Here is a 24,249-nt window from a genome sequence, read left to right as displayed (position 1 = left end):
AGTGTTAGCCTCAGGTTGGATGCTTTCAAGAGTCTGGTGCATTTCAGGTTGGCACGATGCCCTGCTTCCAGTCCGTTGCACACAGTTTTCAACACACGCTGCCTCTTGTTGACAAAATTATTCTGAGAGACAAGATGATTTACTTAACAGAAGGTATAGAGAGCACATGATATGAACATGTGTTGGACCGCTTTCTACCTTAGTTTTATGTCTTTGGCTTTTGACAAAACCAGTGTTTCAAGATATGTATGATATAGATATGTATTACTAATATGTGAAGTGGATACATTCCTCAGGCAATTACCGCTACATGTGTAGTAACTCAGTAATTACTTTAGTAACAACATTGAATTAACATGCTCTTACAGGCTGTTACAGGGTTTGAAATTCTGTACCTCAACCAGATTATGTAAACCACCATTGTATGTTACTGCTCTCAAAGCCAAAACAGTCTGTATTTCCAGTTTGGAATAGACTCGCACAGACATCCTTATCTGTTACTGTATGAGAATCAATACAGTCTCTAAAGCAACCGTGACACTGTTCTTCTGTGATAGTGATCTTAAAAACTGTTGAAAACAGTTGATGAACACAGGTAGTTTTGGCTTTATTTGTCCTCATTTTGATAATTTTACTAAAATAAGGAATGCGACATGATGAGAAACCCATTGGGACATGATGAAGACAGAAAAAACAAAGCGTGTGTGTGTGTGTGTGTATTGAGTTAGGTACAGGCAGGCTGCATCCCTGATTGTTTTTGCACATGTGACCGACAGGCTAATTGACTCACTGTCTTGTAAATCCTTCACTGTGACATGGGACGCTTTGCTAACCCTCCAGCCTCCTCCTCACCACCTGCACTTCTCAACCCCCCAGCTCCCTCACCGGCTGTGGCTCACATCCTCGCTGTCCAGCTCTGACCTCCTGCAATATCTAGCAACTATCATCTCGGCCTAAACCTACTACAGTGGAAGTTTCAGAAGGAGGGTGCGTGCAAGCATGTGCGTGCGCGTTGTTTCCCATAATGACCGCCTGTTTGAGCTTGGTGTTCCATGGAAGATGCATCAGTGGCCCAGCAGCACATGGAGCTGCGGAGTAGAGCCCAAACTGAGGAAATTTGTCACGGTGGAAAGTAAGCACTAAGAGAGTCTGTTTTCTGGTTCTCTCAGGGCACTCACACAGTGTCCTTCATCTCCCTGCTCACCATGGCAGTACAAATATTGGGCTTTTCCAGTCACGTTAAGCTCATAACCACAGGCAAAAAAAACAACCCTATGACTGAATCAGGAGTTCCCCTTCAAATCAATTTCAGGTTCTTACTCAAACTTTTGTGTCTGTGTGTGAGGGGAGAGATGGATGCCTATTCTGGGTGCAGCTGTTTCATTTTACAGATGATATGATTGTTTGTCGTAAGTCATCTTCATTCTTCAGACATAGCACTTAACACTTCTACATCTCAATGTAGGCTACTGTTTTCAATTAATTAATGGAATATGCATTATATGTAAATGTTCCATGCAGGCTAGTACATTACTAACTTCTCTGCAATGAGAGCACAACCACACCACACTTACCCAACCTATTTAGGAAATAGTTCAGTTTTACTCCTCATAGTGTGTAATGTGTTTGGTGACGTCAGTCCTGCTAGCTCAACTTGAATAAGAGCCCAGAGCGGACCAACCACCCCCCATCTCTCCTTCAAGAGGGGCTGAAAGGCGACTAGAGGCTCATAGAAAAGACCTTGTGAACAGTGAGCGGATGATTGGCAGCTGTATTCATTTCCTCAATGCCACTCACCAAGGACTATGCCGTTTAAAGGGGGAGGCCCTCTCTCCCATCTCTTTTGTTCAAGATTTGCTGCACTGGCGGGCGATTTTGTCTAGCAAGACTTCATTTTTAATTGGCTTCCTTTTGTTTAAACCTGAACTGACTGTTTTTTTGTGGAGCCCCAATAGCCTCGATCCTCAATGAATCTTTCATTTTCATTGATGTTCCACAGCTGTTGAAGTAGGAAATAAGATGTTTTCATTGACATAAAGCATGACAGCACGGTATACATCAGCTTCGTTTATTGTAAACTCCCTGTATATAGTCATTTTGAACAGTCCCTTTAGTAGTACGATCACACTACACTGTAGGCTGACTGTAAATGTGGAACCTTGGAAGAATGTTTGATCAAAAGTAGTTGTTGCAGTTGTATTTATGTATGTTTTTTAACCTAAAGGAAAGTATGGGTTCATATGTGTTTAATGTGAAACAGATGTGTTTCATGTGAACATCTGTAAAATAAAAAAATGATTGTGATTCCTGTCAGATAGGAAATGGCGTGTTCTCCATAATATACACACTTTTGACCTTGCTCATATAGCCCAGCCATCTAAGCCATGGCTGTTCACACAGCAGCCCATGTGAAAACATGGTCCAAATTTAGAAGAGAGGGGAGCTGTGTGAGGCCACTTAAATGATCCTGTATTCGCCTCAAGGTGAAATCCTCCTGCCACAAACAGCTCGTCATATTTCTATTTCTTCAGTAAACCGATTTCTATTTGTTGAGTAAACCAAGGCGCCTCATTCACAGCAAAAGGCCATCAATGAAACACCCATTTGGAATAGAGACGCAGTCTTGTTCAGATTCCTTTGCATCGCCTCTTTGCCCTTGGGGCACTCCATGGAATAAAAGGGGGGAAAGTATGTATGCCTTCTTTGAAGTAAGAGAAAGAAAAACCTCAAAGACGGTGGTTTTGAATGTTGTTTTCCACAGGCCAAAGTATCCCATTAAAGTATTTGCTCCACTCAAAATCAGCTTCTAGATGGTTGAGTGTTGTTGTAGTTAGAGATGCACAGATCCTATACAGAGCGTCGTTAATGGGCTGATATTGGCCTAAAATGCTGGATCAGGAATCAGAGATAGGGAATGCTATTTACCAATCCAATGCCATGGTGTAAACGGTTGTAAAAACTTGGCAGAAATGTGCATCATCGTCTGACAGCTGAGATGACACATGAGTGGGGTGGCAACAATAAGCCTAACCCTAACCATGTCTATGGTCTGGAATGACTTCACACTTGAGACAGCCAGTAAAACTGTGTGTTGTGTTTCGAGGGGTGGCAGTAGCATTTCACTTCTTTTTTTTTAAATTGCCTTTTATTGGACCGGTATTGGCCGATACTCCCAAGTTCAGTACTCATAATCGGTGTAGGCAATGAAAACGTGGTATCGGTGCATCCCTAGTTGTGCTTGATGCCTGTTGTAAGAATTCAGAGCTTTAGTTTAGCCTTGCACAGAGAGAAAGTCTTACACTGTGACTGTCCTTTGCCACCCCCACTGACCAGCTCTTTCATGCTCATCCTCTCGGTGCTGTGAAGTTGACCTGGACGTCGAGTCACATCTAAAAGTGGTTTTCAGTCACTGCTTGCCAGCCTCTGTCGGCTCGAGCTCATTTCTCATTTGCCTTTTGCCTCACCTGTTTTGTATTAGGCTGATTGCTCACCTGACCATCTGTAAAAAGGGGAGATGCCATGCTGGTACAGAATTCTAGAGAGGTGGAATTCTATTATGTCAATGCGTGCCCTAAACCCCCCCCCCCCCGCCCACACACACACACACACACACCTACATAAGGTGGTCTGATCCTCTATTTCCACCAAAGGACCAGATAGATTAAACTTGGTACCAGTAACACTATTGTACTTTCTCAGCCAACTGTGAACTAAGCATTCCATAGAGGTTCAACCAAAAGCTATACAAACTTCTCGATGGCCCAGTTTGATGAAAATCAACAAGTCCTGTCTACTTTCTTAGTTGTGTTCTCATTAATCCTGTGCATTAAATTGAAAAGCAGGCAAAAGCGAAAGCATCCACCATATTGCTTTCACCTACCCTGCGTTTTCAGCTCATTCTAGTTAACTTGGTATATTGGTATAACTCAGAGACACTGATCACACTCAGTTTCACATCATGGCTAAAGAGAAGAGAAGAAGGAAAACGACATAATTTTCTCTCATTTTTGTCCAAATTATCGGACCATTGCTATAAGCATAATGAAAAGCAGAGATGTGTTGCATGTCTATGACTTGTAAACATGCAGTATGTCAGAATTGTAGGTTGAAAACCCACTCACTCTCTCAAGGAAGGAAGGCATGGGTGGAGGGTTTGATTAGTTACCACAACATCTTGTGTCTGACAAACATGTTTGCAGAAGAGGACAGGAAATTATATGTTTATAAACTAGTCATGTCCATGCACATTCAGACATTTGCTTTCCTTTTTTTAATCTCTCTCTCAATCGCAGACAAAAAACAGGCCTCTTCAACATTGTCCCTATGAAACCCAAGATCCTGAGATCCTCACCACATTAGCCTGCTACTACCTATGGGGTTTGTTTGGAGTTTCCAGTTGATAGAGTTTCGAGCTGGCCCTTATTTTCCCTCTCCCTGGTTAATCTGGGCAGTGTCTCCATAGTGAGAGGCCAGGGGGAGTGTTTATCTCTTGGTCGCTCAGGGATGGAGGCTCTGGGAGGCACGGTGGGGCTCTGTGCACAGGAGGGCCTTTGTTATAACTGTCCGGGCCTTGCCACCTGGCCACTGCCACCTTTTGTTCTCCTCCTCCAAAAGCTGCAATGTGATCCAGAGCTCGCAAGGGAGCACAGCATGTTTACTTAAGCTTGTGGGGCCCAAAATAAAAGAGGAGATTTGTCACTCCAGATGTGTTGCTCTTTTCCGTCCTCCATTTATAGCTAAGCATCATATCCAAGGAATGTACAACGCTCAAGACATTGTCTTTCACACTGCCCCCCAGTGGTAATTATCCAATACTGAGTTAGATCTAGGTCTTCAGTAGCCCAGTGAGCAACAAAACAGAAGTGATGAAACCAGAGGTAGAGAAGGAGGATTTATTTACACTGCACGCCTTCTCACCCATAAAAGTGTATGTGTTCTTATGAAATCTCAAATCACTTTGACTGGGCTGCCGGGTTTGTTTTTGTGTGTTGTTTTGACGAGGTAATAAAAGCAGAAAATCTCTCCTCTCATGTGGTGTGCTTATGTTGCTTTGAGGCTGGATTTTCTGTTGGGCTTCCCCCACCCCGTCCTCAAGCCCCTACTACAAACACCACCCTCTAGCTGCTTTAGTTTAGAACGCTATCAAAACCACCGCTATATTTCTTAACCATTAATTTGAAAGCTTTGCAACTCTTTGGTGCTAAAAGTAGCTCCTCCTGCTCTGATACAACTCTGTAGCGATATTATCTACAGCTGTATTGTGTTCTTTCATTATTCTAGTTATCTGCTGGTGCAGAGTGAGTTCACTTGCCTTGTTATAAGCTGGCTTGTTACAGTAGAGGCCGGCCGGCAGGGCCTCCCTCTGTATCTTGGAGCTGTCCTGCTCACTATGCCATCTCTCTGACTGGGGCTGTTAAGGATATGACAGGCAGGCAAATGTCTCAGGCAGGGTGAACTGAAACTTGTGGCATTGAGGCACTCTGTTTTGAGTGAGAAATCCAAGAATCAGACTGTGGAATTACTACTGTTTGACTAGATTTTCTTTCCCCCCCCCCCGTTCTGATCTGAGCAGTGGAAGTAATTGAACCATGAAAGTGTTGTGAAGCATTATAAAAGAGAAAATCCCTCACATAGCTGTACACAACAGAGGTCTGGTATTAAGGCATCCGGAACCCATCAGTGAGTGGTTTTTAAAAGCCATGTGGTTGACATGGCTCTTATGAAACCAACTAGTTACTCGTGTGTAAAACATTCCTCCTTTGAGTCATACAGAAACAAACATGGTGAACTAGCAAGCCTTTACTCCAGTTCACAAACACATGGCCCTCCCAATGTGCACATCCCTTAACCCCACCCACAGGTTTCCCTTTCTCTCCCTTTTAGAAATCAGGGGGGGTCAGAGGGCAGCGGCAGTATGGTTCAGCATCCTTGAACTCTACCCACACATCCCCCATACCAACTCACTGAATGGTTTAAAGGGTGTGGGTTAGTTGCTGTTGCCATTACCACAAATTCCTGTTTGGAAGATGTTGTGGCTGGGCTTGTTTGGCAAAGGGACTGAGGGAGGGGCAGAGGTCCAATCCAAAAAACCTCCCCTCCGTTCTCCCTCCCTCCCCTTTCCCCCTGCTACCTAGTTTTAATTGGTATCAAAGCAGTGTGGCCACAGGCAGAGGCAGAGAAGTCACACGGAACTGAGCATGAGGAAGGTAATTATTCCAGCACTAATCTCAGGCAGTGTGTGTGTCTGCGTGTGTGCGCCTGAGGTTTGCGCATGAGGGCCTGTGTATGGAGGTATGAACCTTTCTCTATTGTTCAGACCGTGGCCAGGGCATGACCAGTTACTCGGCTGGTTAGCTGGCAGTGGCAGCCCTTTGCTCCAGGGATGCAGAGGAATTCAACCCCACTGGGTCCTTCCAGCCCATTACCCCTGAAGGTGTCAAACGTCCCTCGGCATCAGTGTAAGCTCATCAGCCTGGTCTGGAGGGGCGTCTGGCCCTCTAGGCTGCGGTAGATGGTGGTCTATCTCCTCTCCCCTCCCCTCCTTCCGACTCTCCAGTTGGCAGGTCCTGTGAATGGTTCTAATTGAGCCAATGTAAGAGAAGTCTATGAAGACTGAGCTATGAGACGGAGCCCTGGGGTATCGGGGGAACGCAGAGGTTTACACTAGGAGTAGTAGTAGCCAGCCAAATGAAAATAGTAGCTGGCTCGCGTTTTTTTTTTTTTTTTGCTATACACACTATTTTGGTGGAATGTGGCACATCCTAACATCTTAATTCTATCCCAAATACACAGGTTAATTTCATATTTAAATTAGCATACCTGCCCCATTGGTAACATACTGAATTAGTTTAACGCATTAGGCCTGTCTTGTGTTCCAGCCCACTTGTTTTTGTTGTTGTTTTTTTGGGAACCAGCCCACATTGTGGAAAATATATTTATATTCAAAACCATGTCTGTACTCACCAATAGACTGCTTTTACTGGATGGAGTAAAAAAGACTTGAGTAACAATATTGCACATTACTTGATGCGATGCACAGCTCACTTCAATACATTACCACCAAATATACAGGGGAAACCCCTAGGCTGACATGTAAAATAACTTGTGCCTCTTTAAGCTGTCACTGTGAATCTTCAGACAGTTGCCCATGTGATACACCTATGCTATATACAATGCACTGCATAGATTTGCCTGTCTTTGTCACACCATAGCCGTGAAGTCTGTGAATCGTTCAGAGAGAATGACACAAGGGGAAATTATATCTTCTTCCTGCAAGTCCCAATCTGCTTTAACCTAAAATCCTGACTCCTGTCTCGATGAAAATTCCTCACTGTATATATTCTATAATCCATAGGGTGTGTTTTTATAGCACGTCTTGTGCCTATTCAAGATACTACTGAAACATTTCTCCCACTTCTCCGCTGTTTTGAGCTCTGCTGTTGCTTGTGGAACGAAAATTGGTCTAGGCCTATGAATTTAATCTCAGTAACACAATAGATAGATTGAATGTTGGTGACTTCACTTAATACAATTCATTAACGGTGTATTTCAGAACCAAATGATTAATCACTCCTGACCAGTAGCCTACAATCACTCTGTTCTGGATCTGGTATTTGCTTCTGATCAAACCCCTGGCATACAATGAAATGGCCATGTAACTTGCATGATGAATTACAAAGGGGCACCGATATTGAAATTATCCAGGACGTTAAGCACATTTTATCCACTGTTGTCTTGTCATCAATGCACAGCATCCTGTGCCTCGCAGCTGCTTACACATTGAGGGGCGTTTGTACATGTAATTGCAGCGGATTGAAATGCATAAATTAAAAGTTGTTTATGAAGTTGAAAAAGTCCCCGGCCAAAAATGATTTAGTAGTCGGGTATTTGGCCGGTGTGAACTGAAATCCGACTCTGTGATTATCTACTCGGGTAGCGGCTATTTACGGGTCATTTCCGGGTTTTGATGTATACAGTATGACTGTATGTGTATTTACTGGATGTTTTCCTGCGAGAATAAACGCCCCTTTTAAGTGTGAGAATACATAACTCACTTTGATTATAATCACTGGAGTAATTATATAATTTTGGTACATTTTATTTTGATTTACTTTTGGGGAAGCTTAGCTTGGGCTGGTGTGATGGACAGGCTCTGCTCCGCCAGACTGGAGTCCTCCAGGACTTGATGGGGCTGCCCCAGGGCATGGTGTGGGATTTCACAGCTCTACTTTACATACACACTCATGCTATTAGTATTTGAAGAAAACCTCTGGAATCATCCAGTTTTTTCATTTAGTCCTTCTATTTTTTTTTTTAAAGCTTCAGAACCTCCCTGTCCCAGCCCTAGCTGTAGCCTCACTTGCATAAGCTTAAGCATTTCTAATGTCCTGAAAGTACAAACAAGTAAACAGCATTGAATAGCTCCTAGGGTGTAGTAATTCCAGAAGATCTGTATATTTTATGGAAAATATTCCATAATTTCCCACTTAAGTCTCCCCAAACCCAAATTTCTCCCAGATAGGAAATTGTTGTCATATTTCAAGGATTGTCTTACTTGGTGTTTGGAACGGCACTAAAGAGCTCTCAAGTGCGTGTGTAGCAGTTTGTCAGTTGAAAGGAACTTTGATGCAAACTGCTGTTTTGCTAGCACTACTGTTCATTGAGGATTTTTTGGTGGGTCTTCATGTAGGGCATTTCTTAGGAGACTGACATCAGTTTTTGACAATGTAAGCATTTGTGTGCTCTCTCCCTGCAGGTCTAGATGCAGAGTTATACTATGTGCGTGATGACGTGGTGAATCTCTACGCTCTCTCCTTCATCCTGCCTGTGCCCAGTGAGACCAACAGCCTGCACTTCACATGGCGCTCCAAAAACAAGGTGGGGCATTATGGGAGGCATGGCTACTAGACTGACAGCTACTCCACGTGTCTGTTTATCCTCATGCTAACTGCCCTCTCCTCCTGCCACAGGTTGACTACAGGCTTGGCTTCAATGTGGAGAACCCTGCTGCCATGAACCAGCCTCAGAGCAATATCACTACCCAGGGGGAGGTGCCACGCGTCACCTCAGGTCTGTCAGTCAACAACCATTGGATTGTGACTATGACTGATGCTGTCTGTGTTGATGGAGCCCAGAGAGACCCCCTAACCGTGTGTGTGTGTGTGTGTGTGTGTGTGTGTGTGTGTGTGTGTGTGTGTGTCTGTGTGTGTGTGTAGTGTTCAGAGTGGACCTGTTCTGCTCGGGGAAAGTGGATGGGGAGGCAGTGCTGACGGTGCAGCTCAACCTGACCAGCCACGCAAACAACTTCACAGTGCTCAACTTCAAGAGGAGGAAAATGTGCTACAAAAGTAAGGCTTTGAGTGCAGTATACAATAAGAAGCACCATGAATTTATTGCTGTGGTGTCTTTAAAATCACACTTAATCCCCATTGGAATCATCAGGTTACTCTTCCACTGTTATCATCTCATCAAGTGCCTTGTCATTTTCCCATTTTCATTAGGCTAGATATCCGCTCACCTATTGGCTAATTTGAACATTGTCCTCAGTACATTAGGTGTGTGTGTGTGTGTGTGTGTGTGTGTGTGTGTGTGTGTGTGTGTGTGTGTGTGTGTGTGTGTGTGTGTGTGTGTGTGTGTGTGTGTGTGTGTGAGCCCTGTCCTTCACTCTAATGAGAGTGCTGTATGTTAGATACCTAGCATGGTGAGGTCCCTCAAGCAGTGTGGAGTTAATCTAAGGGTTACAGGGGGAAATGAACCAGTGTTTGTCTTCGGCTCACTGCTATTTTCTACCCCACTGAAGATAATTACACAGGGCCCACAGGCTCCTTGTCATATGCGAAACAGGCAATACATTTATGCCCGGCTTATTTTAAGCGCATGAGTCAAATTATCAGGCTGTGAAGAATAGTGCTTGTGTGAATCATGCCAGCACTTTTTACCATACCACGTGGTGAAATGGTGGTTGTAATGTGGAGTGTCCAGCACTGCTAAGCAGCTGGCTTGGATTGTGCTTGGATTGTGTCTACACCTTTCCTGGTTGTGCCACATCTTGGCCCCAGATCCATGCGATTGAGAGAGCCCAGCCAATAGTTTGATTATTGTGGTGATCCATGTGGGTACTGCCTTTCAACCACAGCTCTCCTTGACGCCATCTTACCTCTCCACCTCCGTCACAACCACCATCTCCATCAAAGGTGTTTTGAATTGTTTGAGTTGAGTAGAAATGGTTCATTAGCATATCTATATATGTATGTACTGGGCAGAATAATTATGATAATGATTTGTTTTGATTATAGACCTTGGTCTAACTCCATCTCCCCCCCCCCATGTTTGCAACAGGAGTAGATCCGGGTCCTAAGATTCCTCCACTCTCCAACAACAAGACCCTTCAAATACCAAACAGTAAGCATCCTTCCACACCACAGCCCTTTGTTCTTCCCCAAAGACAGGTTCATGCACTTCTACCTACCATAGAGTCCCCCAACCAAACTATATGGAGGTTTGATCCCTGTGGAGAGCCTTAGGCTGAGTAGAGGTGCTCTGTATCTTAGCTAAAGCAATGTTTTTGCTTAACCAAAGCAGTGCAGCCAGACAGTGTAAAATACTTGACCCAGAGGGAGCTATATCCTCCCATTGAAACCCCCCCTCCTCTGGAGTGATTCTCATGTATGGCCTTGGATGGGGTTTATTCAGGCCTTTTGTGGCAGTCAGCTGCCTCAGCAACACCATTAGCTATGATGGTTCCCTTCTGCTTGGGTGGGCCCGGAGAACCAAAGGCCTCTCAGAGGCTTTTAGAGGGACGGTGAGGAGGGCTCTCAGACAGAGGTTTTGGGTCAGAGCCTGTGGTATGAGAGGCTTCCATTAATACTGAGTGGGGCAGTCAATGTGACAGAGTATATGTATGTATGTATGTCTGTCTCTGTCTCTGTCTCTCTGTCTTTCTTTCCCACATCATCCTTGTCTTTGACTCTCGCTCTCTCCTTTCTCCTTTTCTCACCTCACCATATACTGCAGTCAAACTATCACCTTGAGCAATATGAATTGTTCCTACCTTTAGTGGTTGTGATATTTTCAGTAAATTACTTCTCCCTGTAGTTTGGGCCCATATCCATTGCTATTCACCTTTTAACTTATATGGCCTCCTCTCCATCAGTAGATGGTGTAACCACCCCCACCACATCCACCCGGGTGTTCTACATCAGCGTGGGAGTCTGCTGTGCTGTCATCTTCCTCGTGGCCATTATCCTCGCTGTGCTCCACCTGCACAGCATGAAGAGAGTGGAGCTGGATGACAGGTCTGTCATGTCTCCTCTCCTACAGAGCGATGTTGCTCTCAAACTGTGTTCCAGCCAAGTGGCAAGCACCCCTTTCCTTTTCAATCCGCCTGATCTCTCTCTACTCATTTAGTCTCCTAAGGCGCAAACACACCTGACATCACTCAGTCCTCCTCTCCTCAGATAACTAGGCCAGTGTGTTTATTTAACAACTCAGCCGAGCATAATTGGAGGATATGTTAGTGATGAAAACCAGCACACATGAGCTCTAGGCCTAGTCTACTTTGGAAGCTATGTCATGTCAGTGTCAGCAGTAACTTATTGGTATTCAATGTACATCATGAACAGTGCGGTTCCATAGATACAGTATGTGTGAAGAACAAGTTAAAACCTGCACAGTGGCTTTCCTATTGATTTAATTGATATACTCTTCCCTCCAGGTGGCTGCAGACAGCTGCGTTAGTTATCAAATCACATATATTATATGGTGGAATTTGGAATTGGATTAATGCAGCAATGTGGTTTTCAGGTTCCATCACATTTTCTGCCATTGATTCCAGAGAGATTCAAATCAAGCCAACAGTCCCCAGTGTTAATTCAGGTCATTGTTGGATATGAATCCTCCACTTGTCCTCTGAAAGGAGAAGTCCCTCACATGGTCCCATAGGAATTTATCTAATGCAATATTTGAAATAAATTGAGTTGCTTTAATGAGGTTTTTTTGTAGAATTCGTTAGATTTGACCACTCTGTCGTTTAGAGTACTCAATAGCTGCGTGATCCATGAAGTGAATAGAACATCCCGTTAAATTAGTTAAGTCTAAATAACTGGTGTAACCCGAGAAGCAGTGGTAGCAGGTTCACTATGTATTATGCAGGAATTTAGTTCCACTAAATGTAGCTCAACTATTAGTTTAACTACATTTTGCTGTAGCTTGGTGGTAGTTAAACTAAATTAAGTAGTGTTTTCTTAGTAGTGTTTTCAGTAGTTGACTACATTTTTGCCATGCGGCTGTCACTGCTCTCTACATTTTCCCCCCACAACAGAAAAGTGAAATTGGAATTTAACTATTATCTCAGCCCTGAAGCATCAAATGTCCCTACTAGTTATTCCCTCACTGCTTCCCGTCTCCCCACTTTTTTCCACCTCACCTGTTTTTCTCTTTCTCCGTGATTTCAGAGTGTTTCAGTCATTTCATTTTCTGTCGTTTCAGTTTCTGTTATACGGACTAGTGAACTTTCAGTAACTGACTGTCGTGTGTTGGAAGAAGTGGTAGTAGTAATCAAAGTAGCTTTAGTTTGACAAACTACACTGTGTATATTTTTATATATACTCTATATTTCTCTCAAGGGTAGCTTTAGAGTAGTTCAGTTGTTCTTCTCTTGTAAGGTAATTGGTAATTTAGTTAAATACATTTTTAGAGTAGCTTCCCCCCACACTAGTATTATGCTGTCTTCTGGTTCAGACCTGGTACTGGTTTAGGGGCCTTCTGAATTACTTTATACCAATGTTAGAGAGCTGTGATGTCTTCCTCTGTCTTCCTCATGTGAGTCATAGTGGTTCTCTTCTCCTCCTGTTTCAGTGTGAGTGACAGCAGCAGCTCCCAGGGCCTGTCCCAGCCCTCCACCCAGACCACGCAGTACCTGAGGGCTGACACTCCCAACAACGCTACGCCTGTCACCAGTAAGACCCTCTCCTACTGTACACACCCTATATGTATGCACACGAACGGTGAAAATAAAAGAGAGCCTTATCTAAGAACATAATCTTATCATATTCCACATGCAAGCCATATCTAACAGGTTCTGACACTGTCCTGGACTAGGAGACCTTTTTGGTTTGGAGTGCACGTTAGGACAGTCTGTTAACTCTTGAAAGCTCTAGAAGTTACCTCTCCGTGCTATATGGCAGGCTTTCTGGCATTATGTGTGAGTTTGTTATGTGTTACGTGAAACTGTTCTTATGCCATGAGCTCACAAACAACCTTTACATTTGCAATAGGATCTGTAACAATATCAAATACAGCCACTGTTTCATATTGGCACAGATCAAAACTTTTTGATCTCAGGTTTGGAACTCTCAGAAGTGCCTCCGATCTGATGCAGGCTCAGCTCTTTATAAGTCCTCAGGGTATTCATTGGTAATGGGACACAGTCACACATGCGTCTGTTTCTTTTCCCGCCCTCTATCACCAAATGTGCATTCCTTTGCCAAACAAGATAATTGGTTGTAAATGATCTAATTAGCTAAACTGGAATCAGAAGGTTGTAATAAACAAGACCAAATTCCTTCAAGCAGTGTTCTTGTCCTTGTGTCAAGGGAGGGGGTGTATCAGTGTCTGGTCTCTGTGTGAGAGCTCTCTGTCCTCAGCTGTCCTAAAATGTCACCTAAAAGTCTGAAAAAAAAGTCTGAAGTCACCTTAGAACAGCTGCATTTACTCAGCCATGTTGGGACTGAGGTGCAAATGAGAAACGGGGGGGGGAGTAAACCTATGCATTTTTCATTTGGGTCAGGAGGTACTCAGAGAATTTTAGAATGGGTGTGCAGTGCAAATGTGAAAATATTCTTTGCGTTGGCTATATCTGCCCTCCAGTAGAGGGCAGTCTTGTGATGAATGTTATTCAAGGGAAAAATAATCAAGTTGCCACTTTATTGTCTTCCTGCTAGGGAGAGGTTACCTCTTAGTAATTGTGGGTAATTGTGGGTCCAGTAAGAGCTGAAAATAAGCAGAAGATTGTCCTGCAGAAAAAAAAAACATTGGGTCACTGTGCTTTTCTTATTCAAACGCACATCGAAGAGGAATAAAAAGGGCTTCAGCGTAACCTAACTGTTACACATTTTTCAAGCATTTTTTATTTCAACCCTGCTATCAACATTTTCCAATTCACTCCATTATTTTTCTATTCATTCTGATTTAGATTAGCTTTCCCATTCATTCTGACTGGAATGCTCAGTTGGGTTGACATGCATCTCTCTCAGAGGGTCTATGTATCATTGCCATCTAGTGGATATATCCATGTTTTACACTTCATTGTTTTTGTTCTGCCTGCTCTCACCCCCTTGTCTTGTGATTGCTTGCTTGAATGTGTTCATTGGCACCATCCACCAGCCATTTTACCTAAGCCTTAAAGGGATAGTTTACCCAAATTACAAATTTGCCTGATTTCATATACCTGGAAAATAGTCTCTGGACCAGTATCTGTAATACACAAAGTGAACCCAAACCATGGGTCGCTCACTCTCCGAGTCCATAGACAACATTCATGGTATCCATATGGTGAGGTAGATTTGTAATTTGGGTGAACTATTCATTTAAGCACCTCTTTCTCACTCTCTCCCACCCTCCCTACCCCTCATCTTGCCATCAGACAATCACCCTGGTACTGCACCCATACTCCAGCTTGCAGCCGCCTCCTTCCCCAACCCTGGTGCCCCCTCCCACGAAACCAAAAGTAAGTTCCGATATAGTCCTGGAAAAAGCGCACAGAATTAGAAAATCTTACCTGGAGCACCTAGCTTTTAACCCTTCAAATCTCAATGGAAAGTGTGTGTGTGTTTGTTTTTTTTGTTCACTTTACCCACTTTTAAAATGTATGAATACGTTATCTTCATTGTAGTCTCTCGTTGTCATGGCTTCATGGCTGTGTTGTTAAGAAGGTTTGGTGAAGTGCAGGCACTCTCCGTCTCGTCACTGGGAAGTTCATTTACTAACCCATTCATTCTCATTATCAGTCTTACTGTTTTGTGCCTCTTGTGATTCATCATCTGTAACTGTGCCTATCTTCCCAATATTCTTCAACCCTTCTGAATTCTCTTGGAGGTTATACATGTGACAAACTAAGCTAGCTAATCTCTCTTTCCGTTTACAATGACTGACATTGCCTGGCATAGTTTGCATACTCATTGTTTCTCTAACTGTGCTTAGCATTGCTTACCCCCTCCAGTAAATTTGCTTGAGCAATACTTTTATATATTAAAGTGCAGTTTTCACTCTAGAATGATTGACTTACTGTAGGATTTGGCTTGACCACAGGGTGGCACAAATGAGCTGTAGCCATGCACATCATCTTGTAGTCTGTCACTGTAAATGTTAGCAATTCTCATCATGTCTCACCGTAGTAGAAACTTGACTAATATATAGGCTGTATCTCACAACACACTACCTTTTAGATTCAACTGATTGTGTCGCATACAAGTCATTGTGGTATTGAGGCTCTTTTGAAGCCTGTCCCAGTCATGGGCATTTTCTCTCTCCCTTGAAATTCATGTTGAACTCTGAACTCTGCTGTCAAATGAATCGGGCATTTAAAACCGTCAGATTGACATTGTCATATAGAATGGATGTGCACAGGCATGCGTGAGATTGGTTTAAGTTTCCTGGATTTCTCATGGGCTTTTGCTCTTTCTTGAGTAAATTAACCCCGAGCTTCGCGGCTCAGACTCAAGCCGATGGTTTAACTAGTGATACTTACGTCAGTAGGATTGCTCAACCCCACTACCTCGGTTTCACAGCTGCTTTGGTTGAGTCTCTCCTTGTGGCTCAACTCCTAACAGTGGTTCACCACACATTTTGTCTGAGTGACCTGTAGACGAGTTCAGCCTCACAAAAGAATCTTAATGTTACCTGGCTGCAAGCTGCAGCAGACACATGATGGTCTAATGTCTTATCTCTCATCGCTGACATATTGTGTACACAGGAGATGTGTTTATATAAAGCGGGTCATGTTTACGTGGTATGGTTCAGACATTGTGGGGAACGTTATGTCGTTGTTATGGTATGCGAACACGCGTATCTGACTGTGTAAGCTGACAGGCCCTGAGGAGAAGGTATCGACTGTCAGTACGCAGAAGAACCATAATGGAATGTGATGCTGTAATACTGGACATGCCATGAGGCTGCTTTAATGCAACTCATGTGGTTCATGTCTGGTTGAGCTTCTTGTAGTTCTTTAATTCTGAATTCAAGTGTGTCTAACACATTTTCAGATTGAAGCCTGTGAGTTCAGGTTGGTTGATTCTGAAATGGTTTCATTTGACCCTTTGTCCCTCAGACTCTGACCGACTCTGATTGTTTGTCTGTCTGTGTTTGTGCTTCTCTCACCCAGGTTACCCGTCCCTGCGCATAGAGAAGAATGACCTGAGGAGTGTGACCCTCATGGAGGCCAAAGCCAAGGTTAAAGACATCGCCATCTCCAGAGAGAGAGTCACACTACGGGATGTTCTGCATGAAGGTACAATACATTTAAACCCACACAAACGTTGTCGGTCTGCTCAACATGGGGGAGTGTATCCTTTGTCCCCTTGCAATTACGTCTTGCACTACGTCCTGTAACATCATACATAGGATCATCTTACATACTTAGGATGTTACAGAACACAAAGTGCAGCTCCATTTCCCAGACCAGACCCTTGTAGAAGGTGTGTGTGACAACCATGACGTAGAACCTGACATCATCAGGCTTGTTTTTCTGCCAAGCAGTGGTACAGAGAATGATGTGTGAGGGAGAGAGTACAGCTTTAGGGAGTGGAGCACTGTGGAAGGTCTGAGTTGTGCCCGTGGGGCTGGGTAACAAAGCCCAGAGTGCCGGGTGTGTCCTGGCCCTGCTCCAGCTCAGCCCTGGCCTGCCTGCCTGTCTGCCTGTTGAGGTGTTGTTGATATAACAGACTACAGTAATCCCCCTACTCTAGTCTCACACTCCTGAGCAAACACTGGCCCAATCCTCCCTGTCCTCCTAGCCCCTACCCCAGGCTGCCCAACACACACCTAGTGCCTTATTGGTTGCAATTGTTATTAGCTGTTACGCTTGGTATTGGGAAACATTCCTCAATCAGCCCTTGGATAAGGTCAACCACTTGGCAATATGCCGCTAAATTGATTCATGAAGTTTTTATGGTGCCTTTTATCAGACAGCCACAGACCACATTGGAATAGCTGTATCAAACCCCTCAAGCACACCTCAAAAACCTTGTTCATAACTAACTGTCATCAGTGAATGGACATGCCTATTTGTCTTAGGGCTGCTTTCCCTGTGTTCTCAAGTTGTACCAGTCACAGAGTGCACATGGGTGACGTGTATAAATCGTGTTTGTTTTGGACATTCGTTGACCATTATAATCCAATTCCCCCCCCTGGAGACCTCACCTTATCAGCGTGCCTTGTGCAAGCAGGGTTGTTTTTGCCAAAGCCACTGGAACTCATCCATACAGTTTTTACCACAGAATTACCTCACTGCTCTCATGAGCATCATCCCTATATGAAAACGTTAGGATGTTTGCGACACTGGTTAGGTTTAGGATGAGCCTTGGAGGAGGCTCTCATTGTGGGGTGCAAGTCCTGACTAGTCTGACAGAGAAAGGGCTGGAGGGAGACAGTTCAACACTAACCCTGTTGTTATCAATCATTACTACTCCTGTTGAAACACGGAGCCAAGTTGGCCTCCAGGCTCAGATTCTTCACTTTACATTGATGGTTTATGCTCTTTAATGTAATTTTACCTCACTGACTGAAGCCTGCACTTCTCCACTATCCCCAGAGGAATATAGGGACAGCTAAGACTGAGGAGAGAATAAATATGCTCCATAAGTTTTAGAACCCTTCTCTGACGTTTGTTCCCTCTTTGTCCGAATATCTTATCGTCATTGACGCCCCCAAAGGTTAAGTGGAATGCCCTTGTTTGGAACTCTGCCATGAGAATTTCACTCCCATGAGAGAGAAACTGGTGTGAACAATGAGCCTGTCCACTTCTGTCCGTAGACCAGCCAGGCATGGCTGCTTACCGTTAGAGGTGATATGTCTGTCCGTGAATGAGATGCTTGCCTCTCCTCCTCTTTGCCCTTTTCCTCAGATTAAATCTACGGTTTCTCTTTCACAGGGACCTTTGGCCGTATCTTTCATGGCATTCTTTTGGACGAGAAGGATCCCAGCAAGGAGAAACAAGTCTTTGTGAAAACAGTGAAAGGTATGCAATCCAGTCTCTCATCACTGCTACGGTCACTTAGCTCAGGAGAACAAGCTTTGTTTTCGCACATAAATTGAAACATTGTGCTCTAAAGTTGTTAACATTTTTCCATTTTCTCTTTTTCATGGGTAACTTAGCGTGTGTTTAGAAAGTAAAAGTATTGGCATAGAGTGTGAAGGTAGGTGCCAGGATGGGATGAGGCTCCAGATTACACTCAGCAGTGGGATGAGTATTCTACCCGGCAGTCTGCTGTCTCTGCTATCTCTATTGAGCCTCATAGGCGTCTATAGAAAAGCTCTTTGCCAGAGTTGCCAGTTGTGCTAAGGGAGGGCAGTCAGTCTTGTTATCCGTCAAAGGGAGGACCAGAGAAGGTCTACGCTGGTGTCTGTGCCAATAATAAAAGAGAAGTATGACGGGATTTAGAAACGTAAATAACGCATCAATATTGGGAAAAGGGTGTAGGGCAGGTGAAAAGGTATCCTGAGGTAACGCTACACATCTCTCCTTTCCACAGCCTTTCTCAGTTTCCTCTCCCAGCTGCCCTCTGCCCTCGCCATTCTACCCTTGTTTACTCAGGGTGGGGTGGGTACCAGACGATGAACAATGTGCCCATGCCATGCTGGGCTTTGTCCAGTGCTCCACTTCCTCCCCCGTGTGCCCCTGGGGCAGGAAACAATACTGGTTCCCATAAGCACCGAGCGGTGGCTAAAGCTGCACTCAGAGATTAAAAAGCAAGTCTCTATGAGCTTGGCAGAAGTCAATATTCTCAAACTGCAGATGAAATAACCATTAACGGAAGTCCTGCTGCCGTTCTCATAGAAAGAAACGGTATGGGGTCAGGGGGGTTATTATGCTGCTTATCGTGACCTCTCTTTTTTTTGCTGGTTACAGTTATTCATGACTTGGCCAAGAAGGTCATCATGAACTAGCCATGTTATCTGGGGTTGCTTTCCTAGGTGTTAGTTGAGTGTTCTATTGCCTCAACTGATCTCCAAAAATTATTGTGTGTTATTAACCGCTCCCTTCATTCTTTGAAATCCTTTAGATAACTCCTCTGAGGTGCAGGTCACCATGATGTTGACTGAGAGTTGCAAACTCCGGGGTCTCCATCACAGGTAAGTCAGAGCAAGATGAACTATGGCAACTTCAACTTAATACTTTACTCAGTGGGTAACCACCACCAACACTCAGATGGTCTACACTATTATTTTGCATTTCCTTGTTTGTTTCAAATTGCCACACATGGATAGATAAGACACTAATATGATCTGAGTGTATTATACAAAGATCCCACAGTCTCAGCTGTCTACTTACCATGGTTCCTCCCACTGTACCAACACACCGTCATTGTTACACCTGAATTTCTGCTGTATTCCCCTTTGAATGGAAACTTGCTGAAAGAATCCCACTGCCTTGCACAAGTGTCAGATAACACAATGGCATGTCCTATGACATCAGGCCGGTGTGTAACTAAACAGAAACCTTTAAACATTTTGTCTAATTTTCATACAGAATGACTCAGACGTTTCGCCATCCTCTCATTGAGAGCAGTGTATTGTCTCAGGCATTCAGAGAATACACATAGCTAGTTGATTGGCAGTCTCTGTATTGACATGTTGTTTTAAATGTAACATCAATGTTCTTGTTGCATATCGCATGATTGGACGTGATTCAAGGCTACCGCAGGCTGCCCCACCTTCCGAAGTGTGCTAGACATTGCATCACTTGTCATGTCGTGTGTGTCTTTGATTCTTTGAAAACCTTGTTCGTCATAGGTCAGCCCACACCTTCCTCTTCCCCTTCCTTAGGTCAAGAGAGAAGCTAGGGCTGTGTCTCAGAGACACTTCCTCATCCGCAGTTTGACAGTGGCTAGGATCCCTCTAGCCAATTCTCGCACAGAATTCTAAAACTAATCTTCCCAGAACTCCTGTGTGACACATTGTCACGCAAGTGGGGTTTGCTACTCAACACCTCTACCAAAAATGTCCACTTGAATCCTAGCTGACACACAGGAATAGTTCCTATATTGGTTGACAAAATTCTGGATGTGCAGAAATTTGACAGTTTTCTTCTTCTTTTTCCTCTCAGAAACCTGCTACCCATAAGTCACGTATGCACAGAGGAGGGGGAGAGGCCAATGGTACTTCTACCTCACATGAACTGGGGAAACCTGAAGCTCTTTTTGCGGCAGTGCAAGCTAGCAGAGGCTAACAACCCGCAGGTAAGGCCCTGCCTCGGCCCTACAGTCCACATGAAGGGGTCTGCTCTGCCTCAACATTTAGTCCTGGTCAGCCATCAAAACAGTAATGGGGAAAATAATCTGATACATTTGTGATATATTGTCAGCAGTTGTTGTAACCGTATTGCAGACCTTAGGTTTATGCCTTCTAGCATACACCTAGAGAGTTCATTTTCCCCTCTATAAATGTTTTTTACAGAACAATGTGTGTTTTATAGCAATAGGCACCAATTGACACCAAACAGTAACTACCCTCCTACAATGTTATTAGAGGGTTTTTTGATGTAGTCTGTAAGCTTGGGCTCAGGGCAGAGACTCATTCCCATGAAAAGACAATCAGGCTTTTGTGCTGGTTAACCCCAGGGAGCCTTTGATCCACTTGGCGTAGGCACCCCTGGAGAAGCCATACCGTAGATCCAACCAATCAATCAGCCCCAGAAACTAGAACACAAATGAGGAGGGAAGCCTTGTTTAAGGTGCAGCAAACCTATGAAATTTTCCCTTCACAAGACGAAGCTTGCCGCTCAGTTGCAGTAAAGAAAACCCTTTTGTAAGTTTCAGATAACACACCAATTTTAATTCCCAGTCCTCTTATTAAATACTTAAGGCGGCTGTCGGGGCTGACAAAGACACACTTATAAACTTTTTCCTCATGCTGTCGCCATAAACATAAAGCTATAAATCAGTGGTATACCATTAGGAGGAGACTGAACTGTCTGGAAAGCATTGAGGGAGCATGGCATTACAGTCTGGCAAAGACACTAATTCTCAGATTGAACATCTGGTTTAGAACATATCTCTAAAAGAAGAAAACAGATATTGTTTAAATCTTTACATTTTGCAACGTTTTTCTTTCCATTGACGAACATCTCTAAGTGTGCTGGCCTAATTGAGTCATAGACAATCTCCCTAGCTAGCTCTGCTGCAGGTCTGAGACAGATGTCCAGGTTGATGCTGCCTCGTTGGGTTTTAACAACACCACAGGTTGCCAGGGCCTGTTTTTTTTTTTTTTTTTTCACAGGGCCCCAATTAATACAAGTTCAGTCATGCTGTCAGATCAGATCAAGGCACATTAAACAGCCATACGTCCGTGCTGACTGCGTCGGAGCCAGTGCTGGTAATGCACCTCAGAGTGTCTGACTCAGGGGCAGGCTTGCATAAAGACGAGAGTGTACATAAGCAAGGGGGCCGCTCCTCCAGGAGCTCTTTTTCAAGGGAATTAGCACGCGGGCAACTGTCTGTTCTCCTTCCAGGTGCACGGGATGTTTATGTACATACCACAGAGCTACAGTAATTAGCGTCATAATCACAGCTCAGACGTCAAGCCATACTGGCTAATTAGGTAGATAATGGGTTGGAAGACTACTAATAGTATCTGGTGTCTTAGTAGATTCTTCCTGTATGTCTTGTGCCAGTCTGGGGTCTTTCAGCCATGTCTCTGGGGGTACAACTCATACAGTACTTGTTACAGAAGCTACAGGGGCAACACATCTTTTTCAAAACTTCAGCTGAAAAACGTTTTCATAAAGCCTTCAGTAATTCCTATTTCATTGATTTCGAGCACTTGGAGAGTTTTTTTTTTCAGTGCTCTGGGGGGGGGGGGGGTTCCATTGAGGGAGACTGTGTGTACTTACTGTTCTTCCTCAGAGCTCTTCCAGATTCCTCTGACACTCCCTTGGTTATATATTATATTATATATTACACCATATGAGCAATTGTCTTGTCCTCTTTTTTCAACACAGCCAACGTCATGACAGATAATCAGGACACAAGGCTTGGTTCTAAAACAATCATATTTATTTTTCTTTAACCCTTATTTATCCAGGGGGGGGCGATTCTTAAATGATTTGACAGGACACTAGGTAGTGTTTCTCTCTATGCCCCAGCACACCACCACCTACTCTACCTCTTTTCCTCACTTTTCCCATATCTTTTTTTTTTATTCTCTCCCTCCCCTCACCTCCTCCTAGGCTATTTCTCAGCAGGACCTGGTACACATGGCCATCCAGATTGCTTGTGGGATGAGCTACCTGGCTCGCAGAGAGGTCATCCACAAAGACCTGGCTGCCAGGAACTGCGTGTGAGTGCTCGTGACCTAACTCATTGCAATTGTTTTTGATTTAAAGTACATTGTTGTACAAGTGTTTGCCCATCAACCAATATGTTATTTGCCATAGATAAGAACTTAGTTTTGTATGGAGGAAATGTATATTGAAGATAGAATGGTGTTATCTATGCCCTTTTCCTCCTGTAGCATTGACGACAGTATGCAGGTGAAGATTACAGACAACGCCCTAGCCAGAGACCTGTTCCCCATGGACTATCACTGTCTGGGGGACAACGAGAACCGGCCCGTTCGCTGGATGTCTCTGGAGAGCCTGCTCAACAACGACTTCTCCAGTGCCAGTGATGTGGTGAGACCATCAATTCCACTTTAACCTCCAAATACCATGTACGCACTTCACTCTCTCATCCAGGCAGGACACATTCTGTGGGTATCTTATGTACTTCCACAGTAGACAAATTTCCGCTGTAGACAAAATGATTAAGAGAGTAAATCCTCAGTATTTAGGCCACATTTTCAATGCTTTAAACTACTTGTTGGGCTGTGTATCACCTAAGGGCAGGGTTCTAAATTGCGACCAAAATGGTTGCAATAAGCTTCTAAATATTTCACAGTGCTGCCTGGAATTTTAATTTGGGAGCACCATTGCGACTACGACTGAGAACTGAAGCTTTTGATTGGTTAGGCAATGTAGGAGTGAAAGGAGATTGGATGTTTCTGTTTAAGGTAGCAGCAGAAACTAAGACAGGTTTCTCCGTTCATCCCCCTATCGAATTTCTAGCCCATCTTGAATATTTTCATGTGCCGCAATAGTTTTAATAGCAGCGAAATGACTGCAGAGCACACTATTTTCAATTAACATTCTAAGCGAACTATATATTTTTGGTATACCTTTCAAAGTATTGCTTTTTGATAAGATGTTTTGCACAACTACACATCCACAACAAACTGTTGTCGGCAGTGGCAACATTTCGGAAATAATGAAAATATGTCTTTATGTCTGAACTTCATAAGGCATCTCTGTAAAACGGCCATAATATCTTTCCTAATATCTTCCGCCTTTCATAATATTTTATTATCTTTGTAAGGGGGGAGAAAACATGTTTGAGAGCGAATGCGTCCAGGCGGGCAACCAGGTTGGTGCGGGTTTACATGCACACACAAGTGATGTGGGTAACCAATAACGCAGCCCATATGTCCACAAATTTAGATTGCGTCATTATCAGACGATTAGAATAGGATTCATTCTGGTTAAGTTAAGGATTTGCTACTGTTTAAATCTGCTGTCATTCATTTTACTCACCCCTCATCTAGTAGGCCTATAAAGATCTATTACACCTATCTGTTGTGTTGTTTATTCAAACCCCTTAGGTGGTGCTCCTTAAAATGTTTTGGGTGCTCCTACATTTTCTAGTTTGGGAGCACTAAACTAAATTTTGAGCCCTGCCTTAGGGATGGGCTTGTGATGAAAATGTCAACAGAAGTGCACAGTACCACTAGCAAAGCAGTCTATAAAATCCCATGGAGCATTTTTGTCTCTGTTCGAGAGGGACGGGAGGTGCAGCACAGAGCACAATGTGTCTGGCTGTAACAAACACTGTGTTCCCTTTGACCTGACTGGGGGCAGGCAGAGCTACTGTAGACGGTCAGGAAGCCTCTGAAGGCTACCACAGGCTCTGCTCCAACACTCTGTGCCAGACATGCCCTCCCATC

The 24,249-nt window shown here is 43.9% G+C and overlaps 1 protein-coding gene across 3 annotated transcripts in view; it reads left to right on the top strand.

Moving 5' to 3' along the window:
* ryk (receptor like tyrosine kinase) overlaps positions 1 to 24,249 on the top strand; it is a 36,243-nt gene that overhangs the window by 8,463 nt on the left and 3,531 nt on the right. Inside the window, exons 2-14 of one of the 3 annotated variants that reach the window (XM_083671663.1) lie at positions 8,756 to 8,877; positions 8,970 to 9,069; positions 9,216 to 9,347; positions 10,339 to 10,401; positions 11,156 to 11,294; positions 12,856 to 12,956; positions 14,642 to 14,725; positions 16,379 to 16,504; positions 18,146 to 18,232; positions 19,278 to 19,347; positions 20,321 to 20,453; positions 22,442 to 22,551; positions 22,726 to 22,885. In XM_083671663.1, coding sequence (XP_083527789.1) covers positions 8,756 to 8,877; positions 8,970 to 9,069; positions 9,216 to 9,347; positions 10,339 to 10,401; positions 11,156 to 11,294; positions 12,856 to 12,956; positions 14,642 to 14,725; positions 16,379 to 16,504; positions 18,146 to 18,232; positions 19,278 to 19,347; positions 20,321 to 20,453; positions 22,442 to 22,551; positions 22,726 to 22,885 — 1,427 coding nt within the window. Of the gene's footprint in view, positions 1 to 8,755; positions 8,878 to 8,969; positions 9,070 to 9,215; positions 9,348 to 10,338; positions 10,402 to 11,152; positions 11,295 to 12,855; positions 12,957 to 14,641; positions 14,726 to 16,378; positions 16,505 to 18,145; positions 18,233 to 19,277; positions 19,348 to 20,320; positions 20,454 to 22,441; positions 22,552 to 22,725; positions 22,886 to 24,249 lie in introns of all 3 variants that reach the window. The other 2 variants (XM_083671662.1, XM_083671664.1) reach the window with 2 other exon arrangements.

The sequence above is a fragment of the Argentina silus genome (genome assembly GCF_951799395.1).
Source record: "Argentina silus genome assembly, chromosome: 6".
NCBI classification, from domain to species: domain Eukaryota; kingdom Metazoa; phylum Chordata; class Actinopteri; order Argentiniformes; family Argentinidae; genus Argentina; species Argentina silus.
Note: the sequence above shows the minus strand (reverse complement) of the source record. Positions and strands in the feature narration are given on the sequence as shown.